A 14,104-nucleotide genomic window follows, 5' to 3' on the forward strand; every position below is an offset into this window, starting at 1 on the left:
TGGTGAAGGTCTGCCTTTGTTGCAGCCAACACAGGCGTAGACTGTGAGCATATTGAAGCTGCTACGTAGAGGCTGTTCATTCAAAGAAACAGCAAATAGTGGAGCCAGACCCCACTGGATCACACCCTTCAGAACATTGTCTGATTTTTTAACCTTTAAAATAATGTTTTTGGCATTTTCCTTTCTTTTGTATCCCTGTAGGAAAGCAGAGGTTGGTCACTGTCATTTCACATAAAAAAGAAGCCCCACTGATATTCTCATGAAAACGTTTTTTGTGCTGCAGCTGCACTGTTTGTTTTTGCATTTTTTCCCTGCTTTCTCCTCCCCGTTGTGTTAGTATGACTGAGTATTCTGTAGCTGAGTACTCATCCATGAAGAGATGTTCCTCCTCTTTCCAGCTGTCGACTCGCTACGATCTCTTACCACACGCATGTTAAATTCATAAAGCCTCTTACAGGCTGGGATTCAGAGTTTTAGGCCAAGACACACACAGACAGTTGTTTTCTGATATCTCATTCAATCCTAATGTAGACAAGTGGAGCCACTAAACCCTGGCTGATAGCATGCTCACATTATTGATGAAATTGTGTCCCTGAAAAAAAGGTGCACAGTGCATCCCAATGTGACAGGCTGTTACAAATTGACTGTGGTATGTGCTTAGTGGTATTAACGATATGCTAATGAGTGAAACAAAACTTTCTCAGGTGTGAGGGTTGCACTAGTTGGAAGTGTCTTTTCAGATGGTTAATTGACAGTAAATAGGACTGACTATGGTTTGTAACTTTTGTGATGCGGCGCCAATACAGTGCTTAAATTTGTCAAGAGCCATTTTTACCCATGTTAGTGGTGTGTCTTTAATTTACTTGCTTTGTCTCCAGAGGATGAATCTTAATGAATTGATGATCGTCTGACTTTTCTTTAGTGCCACTAACAGGTCAGATTTTGCACGTATAGCACATCTACGTGCAGAAATTCATGGTCCCTCTGGAGGAGTTGTAATGACTTTGGTGATCCCTTAAATGGCAACTTCACTGATTTTGCACATCACAGTGTGTTTCCAAGTGCTGGGGAGTACGACTGCATTTGTAAAAATTGTATAAAGCATTTAGTGTCTCCAGAGGGATAAATTGCCTCAAGAGATGTCACTTGGGTCAGCATAGGTCGGGTCTGAAGACTACAAGTTGGAAATGAAAAACCTTGAGGTGTGGAGTCAGAGAACTGATTTTTTTCTCCTCTGCATCTCTTCAGCAGGCTAGCCAGCCTCAAGCTGTAGGAACACATGCTTTCTGGCAGAAAGCCTTGAAGACAAACTTATTAGCATAACACATCCACATGTCAGACCAAACAGATGGAAGTTTAGTTGCAGTATTGGAAATGAGGCGGCAAGATTTAACAAGGAAGAAGAATGAGTGGAATCTAGAAAACGATTTCTGTTTCTGCTGCGTCAATCTGAACCTGTTTCTTTTTAAACAAAATGTCCATGCACAGTTTCCTAAATGTTATATCATAGTGCTTCAACTTTTCTTATCTTTTAACTTGTCGTCTGTTACCCTAAGTAGTTTTTTTTATGACCAAATACCTACAAAACTAATGACCTTACTCATCAGCCTCAGCGGTACTTTTGTTTTTAGTGGTAAATTAATTAGAAGATGTTAGCATGCTAACGCTAAATTACTATGCTAGGTAATATGCTAGTCTAAGCATGTTAGCATTTAGATCAAAGCACAGCTATGCCTAAGTGCAGCCTCACGGAGCCGGTATTTTGTTCTCTGTACATGCAGGTTAAAAGCATTCAGGACGCCATTCGAGATAAGAAGCAGCGGTTTAACTTCATGGGAGAGGAGGTGAATCTTTGCCCCTCTGTTGGGATCTTTATCACAATGAATCCAGGCTACGCTGGCAGGACTGAGCTTCCTGAAAACCTCAAGGCTCTGTTCAGGTAGGTCAAGGTAACATCAGAAATCACACTGCTGTAATTCAATATATCATGCTTTATTCCTCAAATATTTTGATCCATCAGCCAAGGTTTAATCCATCAATTAGCCATGTGACTTTAAAAAGTGTAATATAAAAAAAATAGGGTTGCTGTTCAAGAGCATTTTTATTGAATCTAGCTATTGTATATTATCAAATCTGTCTACTTTGGAATTGGTTGCAAAATGGAAGTGATAGAGAACAATCTTACCACATTACAGGAAACATTACAAACATCTTGAAAATGTAATTTTCATTCATCATTTTCAACATAACCTGTGGTATACCTGTCTTATGTATGGGAGCTGTGACCCCTTATGTATGGGAAATGTACGATAGATATAATTATTTATTCCAATAGATTGGAACAAGACAATGCTGACAAAAGACTTGAATCTGCATTTTCTAATGTTCCCAAACAGAATACAAAAATCCTTTCAGTCTTATAAAGGGTCAGTTTGCCCAAATTAAAAAAATAGGGATATAAAAAAAACTGGCAACAATAAATTCTGTGTATTAGTAACAGATACACTTGATTGTTGAAACACATAATTGTTTACATTGACATGATAATTGTAAAAATGTTCTGCTTTTGAGAACAACAACTGTAATTCATATTAATCTTCAAATGGATTGTATATATCATACCAGGAGAAAACATCCTCATATGATTACATGTTATGTTGTGTGTGTGTGTTGTGTGTGTGTGTGTGTGTGTGTGTGTGTGTGTGTGTGTGTGTGTGTGTGTGTGTGTGTGTGTGTGTGTGGGTGGGTGGGTGGGTGGGTGTGTGTGTGAGAGACAAAGAATGAAGGAGAGAGAGAGTTTGTGTATGAGTAACGGAAAGATTGCTGAAAACATTGTAGGAATTAAGGGCAGCTGAAAAAATGCATTCATTATCCAGGATAATGATTATGGTCTACAACTAAGTTCCTTTGAGTGCTGTCCATTTTTCCACAGACCATGCGCCATGGTGGTGCCAGACTTTGAGCTGATCTGTGAAATCATGCTGGTGGCTGAGGGCTTCCTAAACGCCCGGGTCCTGGCAAGAAAGTTTATCACCCTCTACACACTGTGTAAAGAGCTGTTGTCCAAACAGGTAACATCTGCTGATATGGTTAGAAGGAGCCAGATCCTTTTTCACTGAAGTGCTACATACAGATGGTTAAGATGCTGAAAGGGATCATTTCATTTAACATTTTCTTTAATCCTTTTTTTAGTCAGGTCCTGTTTTACATATCATGCCAAGTTTTAATTGTTTTAAAGGAAATTCAATGACTCAATGCCCTGAGTTCTGGATGACCACAGACCATTTTAAGTGTCATAGCACACTTCTACCTTTTTATAGCGATTAAATGAAGCTGTAGCTCTTATGACATTTTTAAATATCATCTTAATTACACATTTTTGCTGCTCCAAAGTTGTTTCATTGCAGGTTGTCCAGCATTAGCAACTCAGTGTTAATGATATCAAATGATAATGAACAGACTGCTTCTCCAAGCTATATTCACAAGCGCTGAATCGGCAAATCAATGAAAAGTACAGATTCAGTTCTATACTTTCTTGAGTTAAACAAGTGGTTCATACTTTTGGATTTAATATCACATAAGTTCTACTGCTGGTCCTGTGCAGAACCACTATGCTGAACACACCAGAGCATGCTGGGAGAGTACAGTGAAATATACTACTTGCTATCAGAATCTGCAGTGAACTGAACTAATGCTGGAATAAGAGTATGTTCCCTCTAGTTTCATGGCAGTGACATGCTGTTGCAGAGTAACTGATCTACAGAGCATCTGGACAGGACACACACACTGACAGTCCCTATACAAGTGATATCTTATAAGAACAACTCACTGTTGAGTAGTAAGTTACTTATAGAAATAGCTATATAGCACATGATAGAACCATCCATCCATCCATCCATCCATCCATCCATCCATCCATCCATCCATCCATCCATCCATCCATCCATCCATCCATCCATCCATCCATCCATCCATCCATCCATCCATCCATCCATCCATCCATCCATCCACCCATCCATCCATTCAATTAAATTCAATTCAGTTTATTTTGTATAGCCCAGAATCACAAATTACAAATTTGCCTCAGAGGGCTTTACAATCTGTACACATGCGACATCCTCTGTCCTTCCCTCACATCGGCACAGGAAAAACTCCCCTAAAAACCCCTTTAACAGGGAGAAAAAAGGAAGAAACCTATGGGAGAACGACAGAGGAGGGATCCTTCTCCCAGGATGGACAGAATGCAATAGATGTCATGTGTACAGAATGAACAGCCTCTGTCCTTCCCTCATATCCATCCATCCACCAACAGGGAGAAAAAAGGAAGAAACCCATCCATCCATCCATCCATCCATCCATCCATCCATCCATCCATCCATCCATCCATCCATCCATCCATCCATCCATCCATCCATCCATCCATCCATCCACCCATCCATCTATCTATCCATGCATTCCTCCATCTATCCAATTTATCCATCCATCCATCATCCATCCATCCATCTATCCATTTATTCTTGCATCTCTCCATCCATCCATCCAGCCATCCATTCATGCATTCATTCATTCATCCATCATCCATCCATCTATCTCTCTAGCTATCTCCCATCCAAGAATCTAGAGTAGGTTAAGCTTACTGTAGAATCACTAAATCTTACCAGTGACGCTGTGAATCCAGACATGGATATATTAAGAATATTATACAGGACTTGAAATCATAAAGTAAGTGAATTAGTTCTCCGATATTTTTTTTTTATCTATCTATTTATTTCACCCTGATTCCTAGAAAGCCATTGGATGGACGCAAAGATTCACAGTCCCACAGACTAAGAGTCTGCACCTATGCTAGCGCCTCCCTGAGGCTGTACATAGCTACAGCTTTGAGCTAGAGGTTAACATCACATGCTTATAGCTCACAATTACAATACTAGCATGCTAATGAAATGAGATAATAAAATGCCATAGAAAGTAGAGGGACTTCATGATTTAAATAAGCCATAACGTTTCAACCTTACTGCAGCTTCTGCCCTTCCTGCTGTAGAAGTAGAAACCTGTTCTATTTTCCTCGGCTCACAGTCTCTCTGGTCTTTCCCAAAGGACCACTATGACTGGGGCCTCCGAGCCATCAAGTCAGTCCTGGTGGTGGCCGGCTCTCTGAAGAGAGGAGACCCCGGCCGAGCAGAAGAACAGGTGCTGATGCGAGCTCTGAGAGATTTCAACATTCCCAAGATTGTGACAGATGACATGCCTGTGTTCATGGGGCTGATAGGAGACCTGTTTCCTGCTCTGGACGTCCCCAGGAAGAGAGACCTGGACTTTGAGAAGCATGTTAAGGAGTCCATTTTGGACTTGAAGTTACAAGCTGAGGACAATTTTGTCCTCAAGGTAAGATAAACATGAATCCCTAAATATCCTCCTGACATACTTGTCTGCTGCAGTTTATCGGATTGCCAAACGCAAACGCAATCACACGTTGTCTGTGAGGCTGGAGCTAAGTCCCCAAATGGGGTTTCATCTTGAACAATGGAGACAGACAATAAGGTTGTAGCACTTTCATTTAGATTTATTGTGTTTATTTCCAAAACCTATTTACCTCACATCATAATGTTCCGCTGGGAAATACACATTAGTGTCAAACAAGTCTGCAGGATCTGTATGAATTGGGCAAATATAGCAGTGAGACTTCAGGTGCACAAGCTGCTGACCTAATTCAAGTCATTATATACGTACAGTCAGACACACACACACATGCACAATAGAAGGCGTTATATGTCAGAGACAGTTGAACGCAGGACCAGGGGAAATAAGTGCAATCTGCCTCAGGTCAAATAGACACGGGAACCACATAATAACAGTCCATCAATGGAGGCTGGTGCTGCACCATGCCACTTAACCCTGACATTGTGAAAGACAGACACAGAAATAAACAAAGATGAGGAGAAATATTGCAGGCATAGGTGTGAGAATGGCGGAGCGTTCAATAACAACCATACACCCCCAGAGCCTGAACTTTGACTGTCTTTGTTTGTGCAGCCAACCTTTTGATTTCAGACAACGAGGGGAGAGCAGGGGAGGTGAGAGAGACTGCATACCTTTAGTGTTAGCCTGTGCTAGCATTAGTCCTCACCACATCAAAGCAGTAATCAGCCAGGGCCTTTGAGAGTGTAAAGCCGCCTGGGCTCTGGCTGAATGGAGGAGTAGGAGCCCCAAGGAGCACGGTCGATGGCATTGATTGAGCTCTACATCTCTATGTTTGAGTGGAAATCACTCTTTCTCCCTTTTTGCCTCTGTTACACACTCGGTAATGTCACCTAGCATACCTGGGTTGTCAGATAATGTTACACTGCAGGTCAGGATAAAGTGTGAGTGAGTTAATTCGACTTTTGTGGGGTTCCTCTACATTTCCAAAACCCAAAACGTGCAAATGTAGAGAAGACATACATGATTCATCCTTGAGGAACTGTGGGGTAAGAAAAGCAAACTCTTAATACTACATTTTGGTTAACAAAACTGTCTTAACCAGGTGTTCATCATCAGGAAACTATTAACGTAATCATACTGATTAATGATATAAACTATTAATGTAAACATCAAACTGATTAATGATAAAGCAAACTAGTAATGTAAACATCACACTGATTAATTTTATCGTAAACTAGTAATGTAAACATACTGATTAATGATATAAACTATTAATATCAACATCACACTGATTAATGATATAAACTATTAATGTAAACATCACACTGATTAATGATATAGTGAACTATTAATGTAAACATCACACTGATTAATGATATAAACTATTAATGTAAACATCACACTGATTAATGATATAGTAAACTATTAATGTAAACATCACACTGATTAATGATATAAAACTATTAATGTAAACATCACACTGATTAATGATATAAACTATTAATGTAAACATCACACTGATTAATGATATAGTAAACTATTAATGTAAACATCACACTGATTAATGATATAAACTATTAATGTAAACATCACACTGATTAATGATATAAACTATTAATGTAAACATCACACTGATTAATGATATAATGATATAGTAAACTATTAATGTGAACTATTAATGTAAACATCACACTGATTAATGATATAGTGAACTATTAATGTAAACATCATACTGATTAATGATATAGTGAATTATTAATGTAAACATCACACTGATTAATGATATAGTGAACTAATTATGCTTTTCTAAGCCGATTGAAATACTTTGAACAAATACTGGTCCGGAGCAGGTTAGGTGTGCACTATAAATTGCTATGGTGATCTGGCCAGATTAAAAAAACAGCATATCATCCAATGGTCCTATCCAGAGGCAGAAATCCCCTCGAATTGACCGTTCATAGGACACCACCTGTCAGTCAAGGCAATCAGGGCTGAGACATTCATGAGATTGGCTGTCTGCTCAGTCAGACCTATGCGACAGCCAATGACTTTACTGTCTCTGGCCAAACTGACAGAAATCAGGACTTTTTCAGGAAAAGTCATGAAATTGAAAAAAACAAAGTATCATTTCATCATTAAAAAAGAGTTGAAATAGAAACATGTTTTTTATAATTATTCCATTTCTTTATGTGTTAATTTGAGCACTTTTGGTCTCCATGGAAACATTAGGAGACATTAGAAGACATTAAACAACCACTGATGACTTGTCACCATGACAAATAGACTGATCTTTGTTGTGTATAAAAGCTGGAGTGGCCCTTTAAGGGTGCAAACAAAGAATAATGAGGGTGCAGATATCAGTCCCTCCAAAAGACCACCGCTGTCATTTATTGTAGTGTGTGAACGGTGTATTAAGCTGCAGCGTGGCACTGCAGTGCATCACAATATCCTGTCATTCTGCATCACCTCATATTAACCATAAACCACAGCATTGAAAAAGACATGCATTAGACTGAGTGGTCCAGTGTAGTGGGCCATGAAATGCTATAAAAGGGTCCGTTTTTGCATGTAAACCATGTCATCAGTGTCTTTCACCTGGCGTAAGCAAAGCATATTAATATTAATAATGTTTTTTATTCTGCATGTGTGTGTTAGGTTGTTCAGCTGGAGGAGCTGCTGGCAGTGCGTCACTCTGTGTTTGTGATCGGCAACGCAGGCACGGGAAAGAGTCAGGTGATGAGGTCACTCCAACGGACCTATCAGAACATGAAGTGCAGACCTGTGTGGGCGGACCTTAACCCAAAGGCTGTGACCAATGACGAGCTTTTTGGCATCATCAACCCGGCAACCAGAGAGTGGAAAGATGGTGATAACAGAGTCCTGCAGAAACAGTGTGTGATCAGTACAAAGTGTTTATGACCTAAATCAAATATGCAAAATGTGAACTCCCTCTTCCTTTAGGCCTGTTCTCCAATATAATGCGTGAACTGGCCAATGTCAGTCACAACGGACCTAAGTGGATTGTTTTGGATGGAGACATTGACCCGATGTGGATTGAGTCACTCAACACAGTCATGGATGACAACAAGGTGTGAGCGAGTTGATTTTGTGTGTGTGTAAATTTGACTTTTGTTCAGTATCAAAATGACAAAGGTTACACATTTTCACTGTCTGTTACTGAATCAGCATTCATATGAATATGAAGATGTGGTTGAGTCATCGCTGCTGTGTGAGAGTATTAAACTATTTGTTCTTAGTGGTTGAGAGAATAAATTACAGTGTGTGCATGTAATGCTAAGAACATTGACAAGAGATGAGGGTAGCAGATGACGTAATCCAGGCTAAGACTGTGTATAAGGCACAACAAAACACACTCTTTTTCAGTCATATCTATGTACACTGACTGTAGGGCTTAATATTTACAAGAAAATGAGACATATTCTATTGCGGGAGCAGAAGCACTTTATCCAGGGAAATTGATTCATTTGTAAGGTATATTTCAGCTACAGTCAAAACACATTAGCCATATTTAAGGCAACACCAAATGCAACGAAGAGATATATGCATTAACCCAGGGGTACTTGACGGCTTTTGTGCATTTTTTGGTGGTATTAATAAGTGCTAAGGCAAAAGAACACCATTTATGTTTATCAATTTTAGACAACACCATTACATAAACTTTGCATGCATGTTGAACATGGCTATAACTGTGAGGAATATGAGATACCAGGTTTGCTGCCTCCGATCCTATCTGCTGAGAAAAGCCCCATGGAAGTGACATTTGATAATGTGTACAAATTCAAATTTGATAAAGCAAATAATTTCAAGCCATTTCCCTGGACTGAACCCCTTGTACACTGTGTTTACTATGCTTCCTGCTCCTGTAAGGTGCTGACTCTGGCCAGTAATGAGCGTATCCCTCTGAACCCCACCATGAGGCTGGTGTTTGAGATCAGCCACCTTCGCACTGCAACCCCCGCTACAGTATCTAGAGCAGGTAGTCCTCACTCTCCTTTCTTTGTCTCATCCTTCTACTTGGGCTCTTATGACAATATTGTTGTATTTCTGATATATTTTCAAATGTATTTGCAGCAGGTCAGGGTTACCAAGTGGGCAAAGCGGGCTCAGGGATTAATTGCTAATTTACTAGTTTGTTCTCACGAGTAGTATTCCAGAATAATGGAGCAGCCTTGTATAGGCTGCTTTCTGCATTCTACTTGGTGTCGGGGGTCAAAGTTGGCCCACATTTTAACTCCAGGGTTAAAATGTGTTATATTCCCTGTGTCTCTGTCCAGGTATCCTGTACATAAACCCAGCAGACCTCGGCTGGAACCCGCCGGTGTCCAGCTGGATTGACGGGAGGGAGGTCCAATCAGAGAAGGCCAACCTGACCATACTGTTCGACAAGTACCTCCCCTCTTGCCTGGATAGCCTCAGATCAAGGTAACACAGCTTTCAGTGGCTCAGTCACTGTGAAATGACATTCTCACAGTCATGTCCAGCTGACGCATGATGGCATGTAACATAACATGGGGAGGGACTGTGCTGAAGTGGGCGTGTTGGAGTAAGGCAAACAGCCTGACTCAGAAGAACTAGATGCCGTCCTGAATTCTATTGAACACGGACATTTCAATTCAGTTCAATTCAGTGTATTTTGTATAGCCCAAAATCACAAATTACAAATTTGCCTCAGCGGGCTTTACAATTTGTACACATGCGACATCCTCTGTCCTGGAACCCTCACATCGGCACAGAAAAAACCTTTAACAGGGAGAAAAAAAAGGAAGAAACCTATGGGAGAGCGACAGAGCAGGGATCCTTCTCCCAGGATGGACAGAATGCAATAGATGTCATGTGTACAGAATGAACAACATAACAGAGTTACAACACATGTACTGTATATGTATATGACATAAATGATTCATATAATCACAGTAGTAAGCAGAGTAAAGAAGGAGAAAATTAATACTACTTATAATAAAAGCAGCAATGACTTTAGTAGAATTAAAATATTGACATAGGGAATAGAATAAGAAATGTGACTAATAATAATAATTAAAAAAGTAACAGCGGGTGTCAGCCGGGTCACAGCAGGAAGCACGACCACGGTCCAGGTACCACAACAATTCATGGAAACCTGCGAGGCGAGAAAGCAAAAAGGCTTTCTAATAGTAATGTGACTAATAATAATAATGGTAGTAGCAGTGGGTGTCAGCAGGGCCACAGCAGGAGGCACGACCACAGTCCAGATATAACCCCGATTAATGGAAACCTGCGAGGCAAGAAAGCACAAGGACTCCGGGGAAGAAGCAAAATAAGTAATGTGCATTAATAGGAGATTAATACATAAAGATGGAGGGTGAGAAGCGGAGAGAAGAGCTCAGTGTATCCTAGGTAGTCCCCCGGCTGTCTAGGCATATAGCAGCATGTCTAGGAGCTGGACCAAGGCGAACCTGAACCAGCCCTAACTATAAGCGCTATCAAAAAGGAAGGTCTTAAGCCTACTCTTAAAAGTGGTGAGTGTGTCTGACCCCTGGACTGAAAATGGAACCTGGTTCTACAGAATAGGAGCCTGATAACTGAAGGCTCTGGCTCCCATCCTACTTTTATATACTCTAGGAACCACACGTAACCCTGCATTGATGAAGCGCAGCTCTCTAGTTGGGTAATATGGAACTATAAGTTCCTTAAGATAAGACTGTGCCTGGCCAGTTAGAGCTTTGTAGGTGAGTAGAAGAATTTTAAATTCTATTCTTGATTTAACAGGCGGCCAGTGCAGAGAAGCTAATACTGGAGTAATATGATCTCTTTTCTTGGTTTTTGTTAGAACACGTGCTGCAGCATTCTGGATCAACTGTAGAGATTTAAGAGACTTATTAGAGCAGCCTGATAATAACGAATTGCAGTAATCTACTTTATTACTGCAATTTGTTATTATCAGGCTTTGCCTGATTTTCGAATGTTATTATCAGGCTTTGCCTGATTTTGGAAATGTTACGTAAATGAGAAAAGGCTGTCCTTGAGATTTGTTTTATATAAGAGTTAAAAGACAGATCCTGATCAAAGATAACTCCGAGGTTCTTAACGGTAGTGCTGGATGCCAGAGCAATGCCATCTAGAGGAACTATATCATTAGATAATTGATTTCGAAGGTGATCTGGGCATAGTAGATCGAGAAGTTGCAGGTCATCCAGGTTTTTATGTCCTTAAGACATGCTTGAAGTTTAGAGAACTGTTTAGTTTCGTCTGGCTTAATCGATATATATAACTGGGTATCATCTGCATAACAATGAAAGTTTATTGAGTGTTTTCTGATAATAATCCTTAAATTAAGCATATATGAGGTGAAAATATATATAGGTCTATAGTTAGCCAACACCTCTGGATTAAGAGTGGGTTTCTTAAGAAGAGGTTTAATTACAGCTAGTTTGAAGGCCTGTGGTACATGGCCTGTTAGTAAAGACAGATTGATCATTTCTAATAAAGAATTGCTAACTAAAGGTAATTTTTTCTCTAAAAGTTAGAATCTTATCATTAAAGAAGTTCATGAAGTCACTACTACTGAGGTTTATAGGAATACACGGCTCAACAGAGCTGTGACTCTGTCAGCCTGGCTACAGTGCTGAAGAGAACCCTGGGGTTGTTCTTATTTTTCTCTATTAATGCTGAATAATATACTGCTCTAGCATTACGGAGTGCCTTTTTACCACTGGCTTAAATCCAGTGATGTAATGTGTTTGTCTTTGCTCAGGTTTAAGAAGATCATCCCTATCCCTGAGCAGAGCATGGTCCAGATGCTTTGCTACTTGCTGGAGTGTCTGCTGACTCCAGAAAACACCCCGCCCGACTGTGCCAAGGAACTTTATGAGCTCTATTTTGTCTTTGCTGCGGTCTGGGCCTTTGGGGGAGCCATGTTCCAGGACCAGGTACTGAGTGGGCCTCTGGGCATATGAGACTCTTACTAAGGGGTTGCATAAAGGGGAAAATAATAGGAAACAACTGAACAGCTGAATGATTTCTTTCTCTGTCATCATAACTCTTTCCTTTTTTTGCCCTTGCATTATGGGTATTCCTTGGTATAATTCAAGCCCTGATGGCTCTTATGCAACTCAACTTTGTTTCTCTCCTTATAAAAGTAATTTGAAAGTTTCAGCTTAAAAAGAAATGACAGTTTTTTTGAAAAGGCAGAGAAACCCATCTGAAAATGAAGTGGACTCAATTCCCGCTCAACAACACACAGGCGGGCTGAATTTAAATCAGTAGGAGAGCCATGGCGCTCAGTTGCTAAGCAATCCAGTTAACACCGTACAGTAAGTGCGTCCATCTAAGTTATGGGATAAAACTGCTCTCCCCTTAGTACAAATGTACTCCACTTTATTTTCCCATCACAGATGCATTTAAATACTAAGTGGTTTTATTGACTTGAGTTGTTAGTGAATAGAGGAGACAGGTACCTAGGGGGGAGGCAGGGAATAAGGCGAAGAACTGCCAACCAGCAGGTGATGAGGCTCCTTCACCGTCTGAATCAGACAATTGATAGATGGGCCTGCCATCTCTCATTTTCTACCCTTCAACTGCTGTGGCCGCATCTCCATGTTGTTGCAATTTATTTGTCCTCTGGTTTGTATTCATACCAGTGTAAATCAAATGAACAGATCCATAGCTACTGTATGGGGGGGAGAGCAGAGAGGAAGTCATTTTAAAAGGATTGACCGCTCACCTACCGTCTGTGTCTCTGCGTGTGTGCTCTGTGTGAGTTTAGCTGGTGGACTACAGAGTGGAGTTCAGCAAGTGGTGGGTGGCCGAGTTCAAAACCATCAAGTTCCCATCCCAGGGCACCGTGTTTGATTACTACATCGACCCCGAGAGCAAGAAGTTTGAACCCTGGTCCAAGATGGTGCCCAGGTTTGAGATGGACACAGATGCACCTCTTCAGGTACAGCAGGTTGTTTAACAGGATTCAAGCTAGAGGCAAGACTTTGGGGAATAACACCAATGTCATCCACTGGACATATTTTTCAATTAAATAACAATTTTGATTTGATTAATAGTTTAAAGCTTTACTAGTTTTTTTTTTACATTAGTTTATAGCAGTGACAAAGTGAGCAACTAGCTGGAGCATTAAGTAACTTAAGACCCAGATATGTCACCCAAGAGTTTGTGAAGACTAAAACATTTCTGTATTTCTGTTTTATAAAATGTCCTTGACAAAGTTGTCAGATCTGGGAACTTGTGATGGCCATTTTCACTACTAGAGAAAGCTATTCATTGATTATTCTAAAACAAATATTTAAATAATCAAAATACTCATTATTTGCAGCCCTATAACCCTGTCGTATTGTGCCCATACTGTATGTTTATATATGTATGTATGTATGTATGTATGTATGTATGTATGTATGTATGTATGTATGTATATATATATAAAAAATTGTATGTCCAGGCGTGTCTGGTCCACACTACAGAGACCATTCGAGTCCGATACTTCATGGACAGCCTCCTGGAACATCGTCGGCCCGTCATGCTGGTCGGGAACGCTGGGACTGGGAAGTCTGTTGTGGTTGGGGACAAACTTGGATTGTTGGATGCAGAGAAATATGTGATTAAAAATGTCCCCTTTAACTATTACACTACATCTGCTATGCTCCAAGGTAGGAACCATGCATGGAAAAGATTTGTTTCT

General features: G+C 40.3%; 1 protein-coding gene across 3 annotated transcripts in view; it reads left to right on the top strand.

The window, feature by feature from the left end:
• The window catches only part of dnah9 (dynein, axonemal, heavy chain 9), a 129,917-nt gene that overhangs the window by 45,213 nt on the left and 70,600 nt on the right, over positions 1-14,104 (top strand). For all 3 annotated transcript variants that reach the window (XM_054601309.1, XM_054601307.1, XM_054601310.1), the window contains 10 exons: positions 1,782-1,939; positions 2,933-3,071; positions 5,098-5,385; positions 8,077-8,287; positions 8,383-8,510; positions 9,310-9,418; positions 9,717-9,864; positions 12,173-12,347; positions 13,184-13,357; positions 13,865-14,072. In XM_054601309.1, coding sequence (XP_054457284.1) covers positions 1,782-1,939; positions 2,933-3,071; positions 5,098-5,385; positions 8,077-8,287; positions 8,383-8,510; positions 9,310-9,418; positions 9,717-9,864; positions 12,173-12,347; positions 13,184-13,357; positions 13,865-14,072 — 1,738 coding nt within the window. The remainder of the gene's footprint in view (positions 1-1,781; positions 1,940-2,932; positions 3,072-5,097; positions 5,386-8,076; positions 8,288-8,382; positions 8,511-9,309; positions 9,419-9,716; positions 9,865-12,172; positions 12,348-13,183; positions 13,358-13,864; positions 14,073-14,104) is intronic.

This window comes from Anoplopoma fimbria, chromosome 7 (genome assembly GCF_027596085.1).
Source record: "Anoplopoma fimbria isolate UVic2021 breed Golden Eagle Sablefish chromosome 7, Afim_UVic_2022, whole genome shotgun sequence".
NCBI classification, from domain to species: domain Eukaryota; kingdom Metazoa; phylum Chordata; class Actinopteri; order Perciformes; family Anoplopomatidae; genus Anoplopoma; species Anoplopoma fimbria.